This window comes from Taudactylus pleione, unplaced genomic scaffold, assembly GCF_031769625.1.
Source record: "Taudactylus pleione unplaced genomic scaffold, aTauple2 ptg000015l, whole genome shotgun sequence".
NCBI lineage: Eukaryota > Metazoa > Chordata > Amphibia > Anura > Myobatrachidae > Taudactylus > Taudactylus pleione.
In genome coordinates, this window is record NW_028284417.1 from 10,361,396 (window position 1) to 10,380,542 (window position 19,147).

At 42.8% G+C, this 19,147-nt stretch overlaps 1 protein-coding gene across 6 annotated transcripts in view; it reads left to right on the forward strand.

The window, feature by feature from the left end:
* MEI4 (meiotic double-stranded break formation protein 4) overlaps positions 1 to 19,147 on the forward strand; it is a 225,687-nt gene that overhangs the window by 35,837 nt on the left and 170,703 nt on the right. For all 6 annotated transcript variants that reach the window (XM_088470527.1, XM_088470530.1, XM_088470531.1 and 3 more), the window contains one exon: positions 677 to 1,236. In XM_088470527.1, the coding sequence (XP_088326653.1) occupies positions 677 to 1,236 (560 nt within the window). The remainder of the gene's footprint in view (positions 1 to 676; positions 1,237 to 19,147) is intronic.

Here is a 19,147-nt window from a genome sequence, read left to right on the forward strand (position 1 = left end):
GTCTGTGAACAGAAGCTCATTTGTATATTCCTACATTTACATGCGGATTTGAGTTTAAAATAATTGTTTCTATAATATGTTATAACATCTCAAATGATGCGACTGTTAACATGTTTTATATGAATGTTTTATATGTATGTATTTTTGCTTGTTTAATTAATTAAGAAATACAATTTACATACTATTCATGCATGTTTTGATATCCTGACAAAGATACTTCAGCGCAGTAAATTGTTCGTTTGGTATATTTGTGTTGGGTTGGCAAACACCTCTTTTTATACTGCTGTGATCATTTTTGTTTACCCTTAAGTGTCTAGCGCTGGGTATTTTCTTTGTTCTGTTTAATTTAAATAATGGTGAGAGCCTTATTGTTCCCAATATGCTCATCACCAAATTTTTAATATCCAAATCCTCAGAGACTAAATTATTTTGAAGTGAATGAAGACTTGACTATTCCAAACTATATTACAAGAAAGATGGACTCCCTAGAATCAATAATGAAACCAGCTGGCTATTTCTTCTGGTTTTATAATTACATTCAGTAGAAATGTAAATGAATGACAAATGTTATGTTTAAAATATACAAACTTTTCTGTTTAACCAGAAAATGCATAATGAGTGTTTTTTATTGAAACACCACATAAAATGTAGTCTATTTTTGTTCCACATATTGCAGAATGGATTGGTATGACACCAGAGCCACATGCACTTTCAGAAGATTTGGAACCGGTGAACCAATTACAAGAAGATTCCGGGTGTGATGTTTGTAATGAAGAAGGGATGGATAGATTTTCAGAAACTCAGAGTTCTAACAACTGCAAACAACCTTTCACAAATATGCCATATTTTGCATCTCCTTCAAATCCTCTTCCAATTATAAAAAGCTTTTCATTTGGCGAAGAACAGCTGTCTTACCAGATACAATTTCTTAATCATCTTCTTGGACTTGGGAAACTGACAACAGGAGGAAGCCATCTAACAGATTTGACAAAGTTTGGGAATGATTGCAGTGTAGTAGCAGAGTCAGTATCTGGGCTGTTGAATGGCTTACTTAGCTTGTATAAAAATCCTAAACCATCTGTCCCAAGATTTCAGACAGAAGCCATTAGAACTGTAACAAACCTCCTAACTAATTCACGGTTATCTAAGTATATTCTCCAAGAGTGCATGAAGACTTTAAAAGATTTTAAAATCCATCTAATCCAGAGTATCTTAACTAACAGCAGAATAAACAGGGTGAGTATTTCAATTAATATATGGATTACCTATGATGATTATAAGTACTATTCTTTTAAATAGTTTAGAAATTACTATTCAGACCATACTTGCCTACTTTTGAAAAAACATTTCAGGGAGATTGTGATAGAGACACCTATGAGCACGGCAGTAAAGTGGGCGTGTACTGCTACATCTGAGAGGCGTGTCATAAAACTGACTTACATCCAAATGTAAACGAGTCCCAAAGCAGTTAGTAAGATCTATTTGTTGATGAAAACACACTAATACTTTTCAAAAAATGCATGTAATCATATGAATCATTGGGCCTTATAACGAATGCAGGGAAATTATACTAATGATCACATTTGAATTTATATATCTCTGTTTTTTTTTTTTATATATAACAGCTACATAATGGGGGTAAGGTAGAATCAGGGAGATTGCTAGACTCTTCAGGGAGACAGGGAGATTGCTACTATTTCAGGGAGTCTCCCTGACAATGAGGGAGGGTTGCCAAGTATAATTCAGAAACAACTACAAAAATGTAATATAATGCAGTAAATCCAAACACTGTGTGGCAGGTTCAGGATACAGATGCCATCTACTGGTGTGGGTGTGTAGTATTGAACTGCCACTAAATAGGGTGTTAGAGTTGCAAGAGTCGGAGTTGGCTGGAGTGATCTGACTTGTGGATGCTATAACCCTGATGCAAATTAAACAGTGATGATGGTGACTGTATCTGCTTGGACGCTACTGTTAAAGAGACACATTTAATGCATTCAAACACACTAAAATTGCTACAACAGTGCTTTTAAAACTCACTTTACACAACATTGAACACTTATTTTATATACAAATAGAGAATGTTTCACAATCAGTTGGGCAAAGGGAATCCTGCACCTGCTCATGTGTAACAAGTTTTTTTGTGAATGGTTTAAATAAATTGACTAAAGCGGCATGACTTGGGAGCAGACTGGAGAGAATGCACTGCTCGTGCCCTTGAACTGCCTCTAGTAACATCTTAAGTGACGCTAACACCAAGCTCCCTGCCTAAATGCCACCTATTCAAGCCCTCATAGTAAAGATAAAGAGCCCAGTTTGTCTGCTGTAAAGATAAATAGCCATGTTTGTTTTCTGACTGTCTTTTGTGTCCACAAAAGAAAACTGCACTACTGTTCTCCCTCCTTCTGATACATGCTGCTTGTCTGCCAAAGTGCCCAGTGCTATGGATATTGGGTGTTCTAGTTATCCAGTGCTGGCAATATTATCAGGGACAACCATTTTCCCATGGGAGGCTGACATTTTGGAATATCGAACTCCGCTGTAACTCTTCACATAATTGTACCTTCTCTGTCGTGAGGGGCTCTTCTGTCCACTCCTACCAAAAACAGAGCTTCAATGCTCTGCAAACTGTTCTCACATTTCTGTATTAACCTCTTAAGGCATCTCACCACATAAGTGCGTTGGAGCCCAGGTCTTAAGCTGCCCACACATCTAAACATTATCTTTCCCACCACCCAACTTGATGTCTGATTGGAATAAAAGGAAACTGGTCGTTCAGATAAAATGGTTAAATCTGTTTAATTCAACCAACTTGTCTGAGCATAGGCTTTTTCAGCGTTTGGAAGCACACAGCTCCCATACATTACCAGATTTACTTTCCCGAAAAGCCAGCTAGTTGGATGGTTGGAAAAATAATCTTTAGCTTAAGACTTGCCATTTTGTTAACCTGAGTTTTGCTGCTGGGACTTTTTAAGATTTTTTTTTTCTGCTAGACCTGTTTTGACTATCCATTCAACACTCTATGGCTTTGTAATTATTAGGAACAAAGTCATTAAGCCTCTAACTCCAGCTAAATCACTAACAAACAAGACTGATTGTAAACATGGTGTCCAAATTTGCTCCATGTCAGATTCTGTTTTTGTCGTGGGCACAGACCTGGGACCACTGGGAAGTGTGGTTGGAATGAAGTAAACGAACTAGACGAATGATGACACTTCTCTTCAGTCAGTTCTACCCTCTGGATACTGAAGTGAATGAGAACAGAATAGTACCAGGCAAGGTACTGGTTGACAACCCAGCAATGGTAGAATATATATGCATGGATGGTGCTCTATGCTGTGGTGCCAGGAACACAATGCATGAGTTCAGACAAAAGTACAGTACACGCTAGGAATATGTGCCATCTGCACGTAATGTTGGAATCGGTTATTGGAAGTCTGTAGACGGGAACAGATACTGCAGGATGATAAGCAGCAGACTTGTGGTATGAATTAAATACAGGATAGCACAGGTTGCAACTGGGGCAGCACAATGATTTAGCAATGGTGGTAGAATAGTGCATACAGGAATATCTTGGTAGAGACTGCATTCAATGAGCACAGGCAAAGATGCAGGCTGAAGATGAAAAGCACACTGGTGTAGCAACTGAGCACCAGACTGAAGGCAGGAGGCTAAAATTAATAGCAAACTGTAGCTGGTGGTGCTGGGTATTTTGCAGGTAGCAGACTGCACACTGGTGTAATGGATGAGTGCTGAATGCAGAGGGAGGACCGGAGAAGGATTCTGCTGCGCAGGAGTGAATGGCAATTAAAGAAATAGTAGCACTCTGTAGATCACTGGAGACAAACTGAAACTATGGGCCGAATTCAGTTAGCCGCGATAAGTGCCGTCTGGCGAAAGGCGGATTGAATTTGCCTGTTTTGCCGCGATGTTTTCTCCATGCGCGTCCCCGCTTTTCACCCAATGGCCTTGCCGATCCTTGGGCTATCTAGCTGTTGAAACTGCAGATGCTGCTGTTGCTTGTTTTTCATTAACTGCGGTAAAGATGGGGCGTGGCCTAATCGGGCGCTGCACGCTGGGGAGGGGGGCGCTGCAAGCCTCTCAACCCGGCGCAAAGCCAGGGGGGCGCGATCAGTGTGATCGCTCCCCCCCTCAGGCATAGGAGATTGCTCGCGGCTGCTAAGCAGCAGCCACAGCAATCTCCCAGCACACAGGGAGGGGGGGCGGCGCCGGACCCGGGCCCCCGCCGGGCCCCTCTGTAAGCTCGGGCCTGGGTAAATTGTACCCGCCTCCCCCCCCTCTCGGCGCCGCTGATCCTACTGCATTACCTGTCTGTGGCTGTTCTTTCTGTTTCATCTTCATCCATTGCCTCTCCTAATACAGCAAAAGCAACTCCAGATTCCCATCCTACTGCACAACCTATCTGGAGCTGTTGTTCTTGTTATCTCCGCTTGTTCCCAGTGCCATCTCCTAATAGCTGTATGACATACCAATGTTGTCATAATTCTGTAATGAACTGTACAAACATGTTTTCCTCTGACCTGTTTGATAATATTGGGTATACTTTAAGCAAAATTTTCAATCAGCCAGTTTGCTACAGCTCATATTGTTTCTGCTTGTAATTTCTGATTGTGAATTGGTAATTATAACATCAATAATGTGCATATCAATGTAAATTATATAAAAACTAAAACCGTAACAAAGAAAGCTCAAAATTATTTTAGCAATCAAATATTTTTTGGGGTGAAATCCAAATATGGATAATAAACCAATTTCCTGCTTTTGAAACAAACTAAATCTATAAAGAGATTTGCTCATCTCTAATAAGCACCACAAATTCTGGGTAGGAGCCCTTGAAGCCACAGCACCAATGACCACTTCTAGTGCTGTTGTGAAATGTTTGCTTAAGGTGAAAGAATATGTATCCAAGATTATTATTATTTTTTTTAAATAGATTGAGAACCTGGCATTATAAGTCATATTGAATTTGGTGATAGCAGAGCAGTTTCACCACAATGATTATTGAGCCATACCACATCTCAGCTAATGTGTACATGCAACATTTCATGTTTTGTGCTTTAATGAAGTACAGTAACTGTGGAAGCATTTTATCATTGTTATTAACTTTTATTTGTAAAGGTGCTCATACACGATTTGGACATTTTCGATCGATCGTAACGACCAAATCTGTAAAAAGTGGCGTTTTCCTGGACGATTACGATGTCGATGTGCGCCTCCGGCGTCGGGTATCGGCACCGTTGATCAACTGAACCTGCAGAAAGATTTTGACCTATTGTGCACGATGTGACACACACTGTTCGCTGTTTTGCATGATGAATGATCCGATGTACAATGTGTTAACAAGTCCCTGGCCACTCCCCTCCTCCATAAATTCCAGCAAATGCATTGTGAGGTTGGATCTTGAATGAAGAGAATGAAAGTGAGTGATCTGGTGGTATATTGGAGGTGCAACTGGAAAAGAGAAGGATAAGTTTTCTTGGAAAGGGCTGCAGGAGATGTGGTATCAGACAGGGAAAGCTAGGGCAAGTATAATAAGGTAGTTAGGATAGAAAGGTCACGGAATGATGCTAGGTTATTACAGATGGAGCTGGCATTCCAGAGAACACAGGGGAAGGGGAAGGACAGAGTTAGGATATGTGGATGACATTGGTAGGATTGGTGATTTGTGTAGAAGGGCAAGACCTGAAACAGAAATTCATATACGTAGTAAATACTACAATTCAGTTGTGATCAATGGTGGTATGTAGAGGGTAAATATTTGGATGAATTAAGCTGAAGTGCAAAATAAATGTACATACTGTAGGGACATAACAGATAGGATGACTGAGAGTTGGAAGTACTAATTCTGGTACTGGTGCAAGTGTTCTCTGCAAGGCAGTGGAGGTTACCAGACTTCCATGGTACTTGCTAGGTAAGAATGTGTCCAGGGACTCAGCACAGAGACTCTTGTGAAGTACAGATCCATAAGATGGAAATAGAATGGAGGGAGGCTCTGAAGCTGGGAAAATGTTTGGTTGAAGGTGAAGCATCCAGTCAATGAGTAATAAAGCCAGATCAACAGAGAAAGAAAAACAGCAGGATGGAGAGGTGAGGGTTAGGTCAGATGTACAAGTGAATAGTAAACACCAACGTGGGGATGTCTGGAGTGTGGACATCTCCCACGTAGATGGGCAAATTGCAGATGTGAGTGAAATGCATGAGTACTAGGCTGAATCCACAGCCTCAGTTAATGACAGGATGGAGTGGAACATATGTACATACAAATAACTTGTGAATTCTGAGTCTTTGAAGTGATTGGCATGCAGGGCCGGCCCCAGGCATAGGCATAATAGGCAAATGCCTAGGGGCACCTGGACTGCCTAGGGGCATCCCAAGCAGGGCCGGTTCAACCCACTCAGCAAAGAGATGCATTGCAGGGAGACGCCAGGCTAGAGCGGCGCTATCCCCGACTGCTGCTAGTGTTGTGTCCTCTGTTACTGCCGCTTCACCTGTCAAACCTTATGACAGGCAGGCGGCCGGTGCAATGCATAATATCAGTGGAGCGCCCGACTCCTTGTCTGCCGGGAGCACCACTACAAGGGACAAGCTGTGCGGACAGGAGCCAGAGAAAAGTGCTCTGCAGTAGCTCCTATCAGAGAGGCTGTTGCCGGCTGTCAGTAACACCTGCATTATTACTGGCCGGGTTTCCTCCTTTGAACTGCCTATTGTAGGCGGAGTCTGATGGTAATCAGATTCAAGACACTGAGGACAGAGTGCAGCCAATTTCAAATTGTGAGGAAAGAGTGATAAAGCTAGTGGCTGGGTGGGCATAGTGCTGCAGAGCCCAGAGATAGCACTGGGGAGGAGTCACTGGCAGTCTGCAAGCATATAGTCCATGGCAGGAACCCGTACCCTCACAAGAACAGTAATAACATGAGGAGACTCATTTACACTGGCTGCGTGGAGAGGGTGGTACCAATGTGACTAGCCCCGACCCTTTTCAGATCCACACGAATATCAGCATAATGCCGTGAGGGGGTGGGGCTTAATGATTGAAGGTACCCGCCCCCATCAGCAGCCTGCTGCAGCCAGCCATCTGCTCCATCAAAAAGTAATTGTACTGTATATATGCTTTATGTGTGTTAGTTAGTGTGCATACACAGTATGTGTATGCTGTGTTAGTGTGTATGTATATTAGTGTTAATATGCTGTACAGTGTGTGTATGTTGTGTGAGTGTCTATGTATGTTAGTGTGTATATACTATATACTGTATGCATATGTGTGTTATATATATATATATATATATATATATATATATTATTTATATATATTTGTTTTCATTTGGTGCTATTATTCAAGTCTGGGTTTCCCTATCTGTGCCTTTATTAATTATGAGATGACCCCCGGCAAACGGTAGCTTTCCGAGTGGTTGGTTCTATTGTCTTCACTTTGTTGTACATAGATGACTAGGGAACATATTGTTGAACATTGATTCATGTTCACAGATCCCGTAGCGGCTTCCAACTTGCGTTCCAGGCTGGAACGCCTGGTGCCGGTGTGTGGAGAATATGAGGATTTTTGCAGCCTTGATATACTTTGTAATAGATTACAGGGTGGTTTATTGCCCCTAGGTAGTTCGCTGATGGATCTTTATTGTCTACTAAATTTTTGATGCTATTACTGAAAATTTGCTACACAGATTATGATGGGTTGGGCATGGAAACCCAGTCAGGATACCAACAGCGGCATCTCGACAGTCAGAATCCTGACACCATTAGGTAAGTATCCTACCACTAACCGTTACCCCTCCCCTGATACTTACCTTTGGGATCTCGGCAGTCGGGATTCTGGAGCCGGGATCCCATTGCTGTTGGAATTTTGGTGCCGGTATTTTGATCGTAGGCATCCCACGCGCTGGGATGCTGACTACATCCTGGCATGTGACATTGACATACAAAACAGAAAAACTTGTGCTATCGGCGCTAGCAATAATATACTGCAAATTTATGTGTGTGCAGCAAATAAAACAAAGGGGATTTTGTCATGATTTGATCAAAGCATTTAAGCCTGCAGCCCAGCATCAAGGGACCCCATTTTTCTGCAGGTCCCTAACACTAGCATATATGCCTAGCACATCATTACATTGCAGTTAAATGTACTCACCTCCTAGATACAGAGGGACACATCTATACATGGGCTGGCTGTTAGCCACACCCAACTAGGCTTTTTATAGCCTTAATTGAAAGCTGCCATGATAGCACAAGGCAAAATTTTGAAACAAAACAGAAAAGAAAAATGCCGCGCTCGGTTTTACCCATATCATACATGGTACCAGCGGCATGGCAATATTAATGCCATATATGTATACAAAACAGAAAAACTTTTGCTATCGGCGCTAACAATAATATACTGCAAATTTATGTGTGTGCAGCAAATAAAACAAAGGGGATTTTGTCATGATTTGATCAAAGCATTTAAGCCTGCAGCCCAGCATCAAGGGACCCCATTTTTCTGCAGGTCCCTAACACTAGCATATATGCCTAGCACATCATTACATTGCAGTTAAATGTACTCACCTCCTAGATACAGAGGGACACATCTATACATGGGCTGGCTGTTAGCCACACCCAACTAGGCTTTTTATAGCCTTAATTGAAAGCTGCCATGATAGCACAAGGCAAAATTTTGAAACAAAACAGAAAAGAAAAATGCCGCGCTCGGTTTTACCCATATCATACATGGTACCAGCGGCATGGCAATATTAATGCCATATATGTATACAAAACAGAAAAACTTTTGCTATCGGCGCTAACAATAATATACTGCAAATTTATGTGTGTGCAGCAAATAAAACAAAGGGGATTTTGTCATGATTTGATCAAAGCATTTAAGCCTGCAGCCCAGCATCAAGGGACCCCATTTTTCTGCAGGTCCCTAACACTAGCATATATGCCTAGCACATCATTACATTGCAGTTAAATGTACTCACCTCCTAGATACAGAGGGACACATCTATACAGGGGCTGGCTGTTAGCCACACCCAACTAGGCTTTTTATAGCCTTAATTGAAAGCTGCCATGATAGCACAAGCCTGCAGCCCAGCATCAAGGGACCCCACACAGGAACTTAGGAACTCATTGTAGACCACGTTACCCGGCTGTTAGCAAGTGACGACGGCCATCAGCCAGCGGCTTCAGGGATCGGCACCTGCCATTAACCACCAACGAACACGAGTTAGCAGGTGAGGGTGAAGGTCTAAACACCTGGCATCAGGAGGAAACTCCTGTTCCCGGCTCCATTAACACCAATGCAGTGGGACTGAGAGGACTGCCGGATTAACAACAAAAGACACGGGTATGTCATAGTGCGGGACACCGCGGCTGGAGACTGCTCATAACAGACATTGATGTGTTGTATACAATATATACTGTGCAGGGGTGACGTATGATATCTCCCCATATGGTAAAGGACCTCTTCTCACAGGTTTTCTGACTACTCCCTTCATAGCACAGATAGCCCACAGTGGCAGTGAGATGATTCTGTCAGGTGACGTAGGTACAAGGTACTATACGGACAGTAGCCCCCTCAAAGGGCTCACTCACCACCATAGTCACAGATACTGATTCATTACCAACAGATGAGGGAGAGGAAGGTTGGTTTACACCACAGGTGAATAAGGGAGATGTTGTCTCGCAGACATTACGGAGTGGCACCCTAAAGGAGCCAACTAACTTCCCTACCACCACCCACCACATTTTAATAGACCCTACTGGACTAAGTGTGCACATCTTTTTGGAGGAATGGGTATGTAATGCTGGCTGTCGGGATGCCTCCTATCAGAATACTTACAGCGGCATCCCGATGGTTGACATCCAGACAGGGGTCGGGTGAGTATACTTACCCATCCCCCTCCTAACCCTTCATTTTTGTAGCTTAACCCTAACCCTCCCCACCCCACTCCCCTAACCCTCCCCGATAGCGCCTAAACCTAAGTTTCCCCCCTTCATGCCTAAACCTAACCCCTCTTAGTGCCTAACCTTCCCCTCTAGGGGTGCCTAACCCTAACCTCCCCCCCAAAACCGAACCCCGCTACGCACCCTAAACCTAACCCCCCCCCCCCCCTCGCGGCTAATGCTGAGGACGCCCCGGTCTTACCTCTTCAGGCTTATGTTCAGGCATCGGGATTAAGATAGGTGTTGGTATTTCCACGCCTATCTTAAGCCCCTTGCCTGGATTCCCCTGTCGGTATTGAGACTGGCGACCGAACTACATCCCCTATTTGGAGCAGTGTGTCTCCTAACATAAAATAAAACACATTTTAACATAACATTGTTCTAACTCCTCTTATATAGGTATAGCACTAGGTACAAACCCTTTGTTAATAATATATCCAACATATACAGTAGGTGTAGCGCTAAGCACAAAACCCTCTCCAATACTACATCCTGATTATGACATTATCTCTTGTAGATGATGCTTGGTAAGCTGTAATACAGGAAATTTATTTTGGCACCAATTGATTAATTCACACAGAGATGTGTATATATAGGGAGGCAAGTGCAAGAATGGGTGACTGCTGTGTGTGAGAGATAATGGGTGACTGCTGTGTTTGAGAGAGAATGGGTGACTGCTGTGTGTGAGAGAGAATGGGTGACTGCTGTGTGTGAGAGAGAATGGGTGACTGCTGTGTGTGAGAGAGAATGGGTGACTGCTGTGTGTGAGAGAGAATGGGTGACTGCTGTGTGTGAGAGAGAATGGGTGACTGCTGTGTGTGAGAGAGAATGGGTGACTGCTGTGTTTGAGAGAGAATGGGTGACTGCTGTGTGAGAGAGAATGCGTGACTGCTGTGTGAGAGAGAATGCGTGACTGCTGTTGGTATGTGAGACAATTAATGATGTGTGTGTGACAATGGGTGACTTCCATACACCTACATAGTAGCCATATCTATCCTCAGTAAACAAAAAAGCCTGGGTAGCTGCTTTGAGCAAGGGGTGAATAAATGCTGCGCCACATCTATTCACTGGAGAGAGGTCTGGGAGCATGGCCAGCAGCTCCCGGAGTGCTGGGCATGCATCCAGCGTGACAAAAATGGCTTGTGGGTCCGGCTTTACTCACGAGATCATGCCCCCTAAATCTTTTTGGGTTCGTGCCTTAGGCGCGTGCAACAATACACCTAGTGGTGCCAGTTAATATATTTGCTTACCAAAAAAATGTGGCTAGGGCTGACCATGGGAGTGGTGGCTCAGGGTGCTAATGACACTGCTATTGGGGGGAGAGGAAGACATATTGTTAATGGGAGCCCAGGTCGATATGACACTGCTGTGAGCATGTGCTCATGCTGGGAGAGTGCATGGTGAGGGGCTGTGCTGGGAGAGTGCATGGTGAGGGGCTGTAATATGTGCTATGGGGGGTGCTAATTGGGGGGTGATGTGCTGGGTGAGGGGTACTGTATTATGAGAGAGGTCCTGGGTGAGAGATACTGTGTTTGGTGAGGGGTACTGTGAAGGGAGAGCCTGTGGTGCTGTGAGCAGAGAATGTGCCCCATACAATGCATTCTGAGGTGGTGGTATAAAGGACTTTCCCCTAAACTCTGTCCCTTTTTTCTTTAGTTATGGCAGTGTGCTGTGAGGGGAGAGGGGTGCTGTGAGGGGAGAGCCTCGGATTATCTGCTGGGGGCACCAGCCAAAATCTTGCCTAGGGCACCAAATAGGCTAGGGCTGGCTCTGTTGGGATGTCCCACTATTAAGAGTTGGAGTAATACATTAAGGAAAAAGTTTCCATTAATATTGATGAAACTCCCAGTATCACAATAAATATATAATGGAAAAGTTAGTAAACTTGCTATAAAACCATAAAGTATTTATATGGCCTAAACACATTGGTTTAATTGCTTACTTTGGAAAAAAATGCACATAAATGTAGTTAGCAGTACAGAGAAAGGATTTTGTGATTGAACTATGGTCCTGATTCACTACCGATTGCATTAGCGATTACGCAAGCAGTCTCACTGCGATAGTATGCTAATTCATTGCGATCGCTATGCCGTCGCAGCACTACATAAAGACGCCCACTTTACCTTACACACATCCATAATGTTTAGCAAGACTGCACAACCATCAGTACTGTCGAGTACCATCGCAGCCTCACGCACACTTGCACAAGCTCTGACCTTACTCAGGAATTGATAACTTCATCGCACGCTATCAGACCTCTGGCTGCGTAGGGCATCACAATGGATAATTTATACATGCCCATGCAACAGCGTTAAAACACCCCGGTACGCCTGCGTTCCGCCGACCACCCCCTTTCACCACCCACAAACGGCACTTCCTGTCAATCACTCTGCGATGGGTCTGCGTGGTCACTGCGATCGCAGTGCCAATCACAGTGGCCGGTTCGCACACGCACACTGCGATGCATGCGCAGTACTCAACCATCGGCCGATTGCCTGTGTAATCGCAGTTGTGATCGGTACTGAATCAGGCCCAATGAACATGCAAAAGTAATATTTCATATTAAGTGTTTCTGGTTGAGGAATTGGAGAATTTCTGCTATAGCATAAAATCAATGTATTCTACCAAGCATGTAATAATCTATATTGATATAGAATGCTGCAGCATAAGAATCCATACATTTTTAAAATACAGGTATTATTCTATGGCTGGATTGCATATGTTCTTGGTAGTGAATTGTAGAGTAGCTGCAACTGCTGCTGTTTTGAAGACATAAAAAAAGATTAGTTTAAAGAGAAATATTAGTTATGTCTTTATCATTTTGTGACAATCATGAATGAATGAGAATGAAAACTTTTGTAGCACTATCTTTGCTACTTTACAGGATGTCTTCCATCAAGACTTTTCTGAATTCTTTCCATCCAGTTCTGTAATTACCGTATATACTCGAGTATAAGTCGACCCGAATATAAGCCGAGGTACCTAATTTTACCACAAAAAACTGGGAAAACTTATTGACTCGAGTATAAGCCTAGGGTGGGAAATGCAGCAGCTACTGGTAGTAATCCCCCCTCTGGTACTGTCCCCAGTAGTAATCCCCCCCTGGTACTGCCCCCAGTAGTAATATCCCCCCCTGGTACTGCCCCCAGTAGTAATATCCCCCCCTGGTAGTGCTCCCAGTAGTAATACCCCCCCTGGTAGTGCCCCCAGTAGCAATATCCCCCCTGGTAGTGCCCCCAGTATTAACCCCCCCTGGTAGTGCCCCCAGTAGCAACATCCCCCCTGGTAGTGTCCCCAGTATTCCCCCCCTCCCTGGTAGTGCCCCCAGTAGCGATATCCCCCCCTGGTAGTACCCCCCGGTAGTAGCCCCCCCAGTAGAAAGAAATGTAAAAAAAAAAAACACTTACCTGTAACCCCGCTCCTGGTCCCGACGCTGCTACAGGCTCCTCCGCCGCTTTGCATAATGGGAGAGACGTCGTCATGACGACGTCTCTGACCATTACCCACTGCGGGAGCCGGAAGATGGCTCCCGCAGTGGGAGCAGCAGTAGCCGCTGAGAGTCTGACAGACTCTCAGCGGCTGCTGATTACACCAAACACATAGCTGCCGGCTCCGGCGGCTGTGTGTTTGGCAGTGTGTAGCGCTGACCGAACTCCGTCCGGTCAGCGCTACACACGCGGTGCAGGCTGTGTCACAGTGACACAGTCTGCACCGCGGCCCGCATGGTACGCTACTCAGCAGCGTACCATGCGGGCATGACTCGAGTATAAGCCGAGGGGGTGCTTTTTCAGCACAAAAAATGTGCTGAAAAACTCGGCTTATACTCGAGTATATACGGTACTCAGTATTTTAAACTTATTTTTATTTCTTTTTGCTATAGTCGATGACCAAATATTCTTTTTATTCAACTAAATACTTTATATTTTCTTTACTCTCGTTGTCAACAATTAGTTTTACTCTGTACTGTATGACTTAAAAATGAATGTCCCATGATTTCTAATGGTACAGCATGATCTGGCCTCACCACTCACACATCTTTCTGAAGAAAGTGCAGAATGGCACAAAAATACATCAAGGTCTTTGTCAGCAGTGGATTGTATGCTTCAGGGCTAGACTCAATTTATTTGGACTCTTGCCATCTATTTAATGTCAGCTCAGCATACGGATTATTCTCAAGGGCAGTTCCTTTTTCCAGCCTGGTGTGTCGCTCTCTGCTCTGGTGCTTCTAGCACACTCTGCTGATGCAACAACCTGCTTAGATGCAAACCAGAGTGTGCTAGATAGAGGCACCAGAGCAGAGAGCAACACCACAGACAGGAAAGAGGAACTGCACTGGTTGTGACAGGTGCAGGGTGCTAGAATGAGCACTATGCCTACATAGTTCTTTGTATACAAAGGGCCGTCTATGAATGGAGGGTATACCTAATGGTGGGCACACACTTAAACGATGGATTGGTCAGCAGACCAATCCTCTGTCCGAGCGATTTGTAAGCTATACGCACTTACTTATCGCCCGCTTGATACGTCTGGCCAGACATCACAATTTGGCGAGCATTTAAATTAAATGCCTGCCCAGTTGTGATGTCATTGTTGGTGATCCTTGCAGCCAGTGTATGGGTGGTTGGCAGGTAACCCGTACACACAGGCAGAAGATATATCAGCATCAGTTGTGCTGCAGGGCTGACCTGATATGTCTGAACGGGATGGATATGAAATACCGGCAGTCGGGATGCCAGCTGTCAAAATACAGACAGTGGCATCGCGATGCTCAGTATACCAACTGGGGTAAAAAACTATGCTAACCCTCCACCCTTCTGCCTCTAACCCTAACGCTTCTTTCTTGCACCCTAACCCTCCCCACCCTGCACCCTAACCCTTCCCACCCCACACCTAAACCCTCCCGATTAGTGCCTAAACCTAACCCTCCCCCCTTGGTGTTTGAACCTAAATTTCCTCCCTAGCCCTATCCACCCTCCCCAGTGGTGCTTAAACCTAACCCCCCCTGTCTGTAGCCTAACCCTAACCTCACCCCCCAACCCAGTCCCTAACCCTATCTCCCCCTTTCCTCCACCCTCCTGTGGTGCCTAAACCTAACCCACAGCAGCTAACACCTAACCTGGCACTCTATACTTACGCTAAACTGGCATTGGGATTTAGGCGCCTATGTTTAGTCCCTGGATTTCAACAGGCGGCATCCTGTCCGTTAGCAACATAACTACATCCCGTCTGAACAACATTGTTCACAGACATACCCACTGATGCACTAACAATATATCATTCGTCAATCAAATGGACAATATATCGACAAGTGTGTACCAAGGTTTATAGAGGGACTTTTTGTAGTTCCTTAACAATATGCTTCTGCTGTTTTAAATCCTCTCCTTGTAATTCTTAACAATAGAGATTAAACTGTCCCCAATATTACAAGTATTACAGGTCTTAATACCCATCAGCCCCATTGTATATAATAATATTGCTGTTTCTGTAACCTATAACTGCAGTTTATTTTATTTTATGTGTTTTCCATCCTCTGTTTTTATAGATAGGGATGTTGACAGCATTTTTTTACCTTGAAAACTATTGCGGTTCAGTATACTGTATATGATGCAGAAAAATATTACAAGTGCATATAAGGAGTTCTTCCAATATAGGATTTTAATGTACATTTCCTATTTGATTTTTCTCTTGCTGAGCTTTTTTGAGTTGCTTAGCACTGGATGATTTTCAACTGAACTAGCAGTTCCTTGGTGGTATCTAAGCAACTAAAAAAACATATGGGCTGGATGTAAACAAGACAGAACACTCGATAAACTCTACTGACGCACCTGTGTGTAGTACAAAATTATGTTGTTTTTATTAATAAATAGAGCATGACACATACATAATATTTCAAGTGTTCTTCCTTTTATTAGAGCTTTGATTATTTACAAGCCTATTTCTGTGTCTTTTCTAATTTATTCTCAATAACAGCATTTAATGTGCACTGTACATTTAATATTATTGACAAGAAAGGGTTCTCTGCAGCTTGGATTTAATACATCAAACAAGACACAAGACAATAGCAATCACTTAACTTAAAACCACTTTAGCAATCTTACTGTTTTTCTCAGCTGTAACATAAGCATCTTATTCTTTGAAATAAATTATGTAACAGGTTATTTACTTAAAGGGGCATTCATATTTATAAATTGTTTTCTTAATTGCACTCCTTTCCCTCGAACAATAATTAGACCCTATTATTTCCATGCAGGCTTATAACCAGGATACTGCTGCTCTCATTTGTCACTGCTCAGATCTTTCCATATATATATAATATATTGGAACAAAAAAGCAACAAAGAGCCAGCACTCTCGTTTAGTAGATTTAGTGTGAAGGTCACATATGAAAAATACAGCGTCCATTAGCAGCAGCCCGCCCGACGACCATTTCAACCAAATGCTAGTTGGTTTTCCTCAGGGGCCCCTGAGGAAAACCATCTAGGATGTGATTGAAATGGTCGTCGGGCAGGCTGCTGCTGCTGACTATTGGACTGATATTGGACTCTGTATTTTTCATATTTGACCTTCCCAATAAATTTACTAGACGTGAGTGCTGGCTCTTTGTTGCTTTTTTGCTTCAAGTGCATATATTTATTTTGTATGAACCAGGCACCGCATCTTCAGTGTTTTTAGACCTTTTTGTCAGATGTTACTACGGTATACTGAAGTAAAATTACAAGCATTTCATAAGTGTCAAAGGCTATTATTGACAAATACATTAACTTTATACAAAGTCAATATTTGCAGTGTTGACCCTTCTTTTCAAGACCTCTGCAATTCACCCTGGCATGCTGTCAATCAATTTCTGGGCCACATACTGACTGATGGCCGCCCATTCTTGCCTAATCAATGCTTGGAGTTTGTCAGAACTTGTGGGTTTTTGTTTGTCCACCCGCCTCTTGAGGATTAACCACAAGTTCTCAATGGGATTAAGGTCTGGGGAGTTTCCTGGCCATGGACTCAAAATGTTGATGTTTTGTTCCCCGAGCCACTTAGTTAAACAGGAAAAGAAATAGATATATATATAGAGAAAAAAATTCTCTATATATAAAACCTCTGCGCTAATAAAAATCAACCATAAAGATGTGAATTCGCAGATAAATCACAGCAACCATTGCTTGTGCAGAAATTGTTCAGGACTCGATCAATAGAACAAAATATATTTAATCATACACATAGTAAATAGAAAAATAAAACTAAAAATTTGAACATATATCACATAGTACATCTAATAACATACATCCTAAAATAGCTTAAAAATTGATAGCAATTGCTTAAAGTCACTCTCATGCAAAGCACCTTATATATTAATAATGGTATTATCTCAATATATTGAATACCTCTATCCCTTAATTGAAATGTCCTGCTGCCATCCGTGTTTAGACATATAAGGCAATATAGATGAGGATTTGTCCTGCTATTGAAATAGGTAATAAATTATCCTCATATGTGCATAAGGGTAGAAAACTGCAAATGTCCCGTATGGATATTCAGTTTGTGAACTGGTCAGTTCTAAACAGCAGCTAAAGTTAATGCTCACCCCGCTGGTGTGCTCAATAGCCACAGGGTTTCCTGTATGAGCTCCAGCTGAAAACAAGCCTTGGATCCAGTATCAGCGACAGCCTGCCTTCCACTGAGGAGATGTCTTGCAAAGTAGCAGCGGCCGCGCTGTATAGATACACTGTAGCAGTGGCGTTGGCACACCAGCGTCCTGGGCGATCGAGTCAATTGCTGCTGGATGTCCTGGACTACAACGATGTGGCTGGGGATCCCACTGACGCGTTTCACCCCTATATGCAGTGGGGGCTTTCTCAAAGAGTGTTGATCCCCTCCACCAGCCATCCTTTTAAAGTGGTTGAACTTACATCTAATTGGTCAATTAAGTAAGTCATTTTCAGGTGTGTGGTATCAGCTGTGTTTCTTCCACATCTATTTTGTGCTTAGCAATTGTTTCAATGCTTAGATCTAACTATATATACACAAACAAGCTTGTAGCAGCTTACATCAAAATAGTCACATTCATATGAACGAGTGCTTATGCACATTATAATTTTCACCAAAAGATATACATACACATCCATAGAACAATTTGATCGAGTCCCTACAAATACACTTCAATATGTTGTTAATACCAAAACAAAACAAATAATAAATGATTAAATACATAAAATATATAAAACATGAATACACATTTTCAATATATAAGGCAATAAATAATTTTGTTACTATTATTATTATTGTGTGATCCTGGGATTGAACTCCTGACCATCTGCTCCTTAAGCAAGTGAGCTAAACCACTACTCTATAGCAATGGCCGCTGAAAACTATTGATATAATGGTATTCATTATCTAGAAATCCTCATGTTTGTTTTAAGATGGTCACTAGCTTTGTTTTGGTATTAACAATATATTGAAGTGTATTTGTAGGGACTCGATGAAATTGGTCTATGGATGTGTATGTATATCTTTTGGTGAAAATTATAATGTGCATAAGCACTCGTTCATATGAATGTGACTATTTTGATGTAAGCTGCTACAAGCTTGTTTGTGTATATATAGTTAGATCTAAGCATTGAAACAATTGCTAAGCACAAAATAGATGTGGAAGAAACACAGCTGATACCACACACCTGAAAATGACTTACTTAATTGACCAATTAGATGTAAGTTCAACCACTTTAAAAGGATGGCTGGTGGAGGGGATCAACACTCATTGAGAAAGCCCCCACTGCATATAGGGGCGAAACGCGTCATGGGGATCCCCAGCCACATCATTGTAGTCCAGGACATCCAGCAGCAATTGACTCGATCACCCAGGACGCTGGTGTGCCAATCACGTGCTAACGCCACTGCTACAGTGTATCTATACAGCGCGGCCGCTGCTACTTTGCAAGACATCTCCTCAGTGGAAGGCAGGCTGTCGCTGATACTGGATCCAATGCTTGTTTTCAGCCGGAGCTCATACAGGAAACCCTGTGGCTATTGAGCACACCAGCGGGGTGAGCATTAACTTTAGCTGCTGTTTAGAACTGGCCAGTTCACGAACTGAATATCCATACGGGACATTTGCAGTTTTCTACCCTTATGCACATATGAGGATAATTTATTACCTATTTCAATAGCAGGACAAATCCTCATCTATATTGCCTTATATG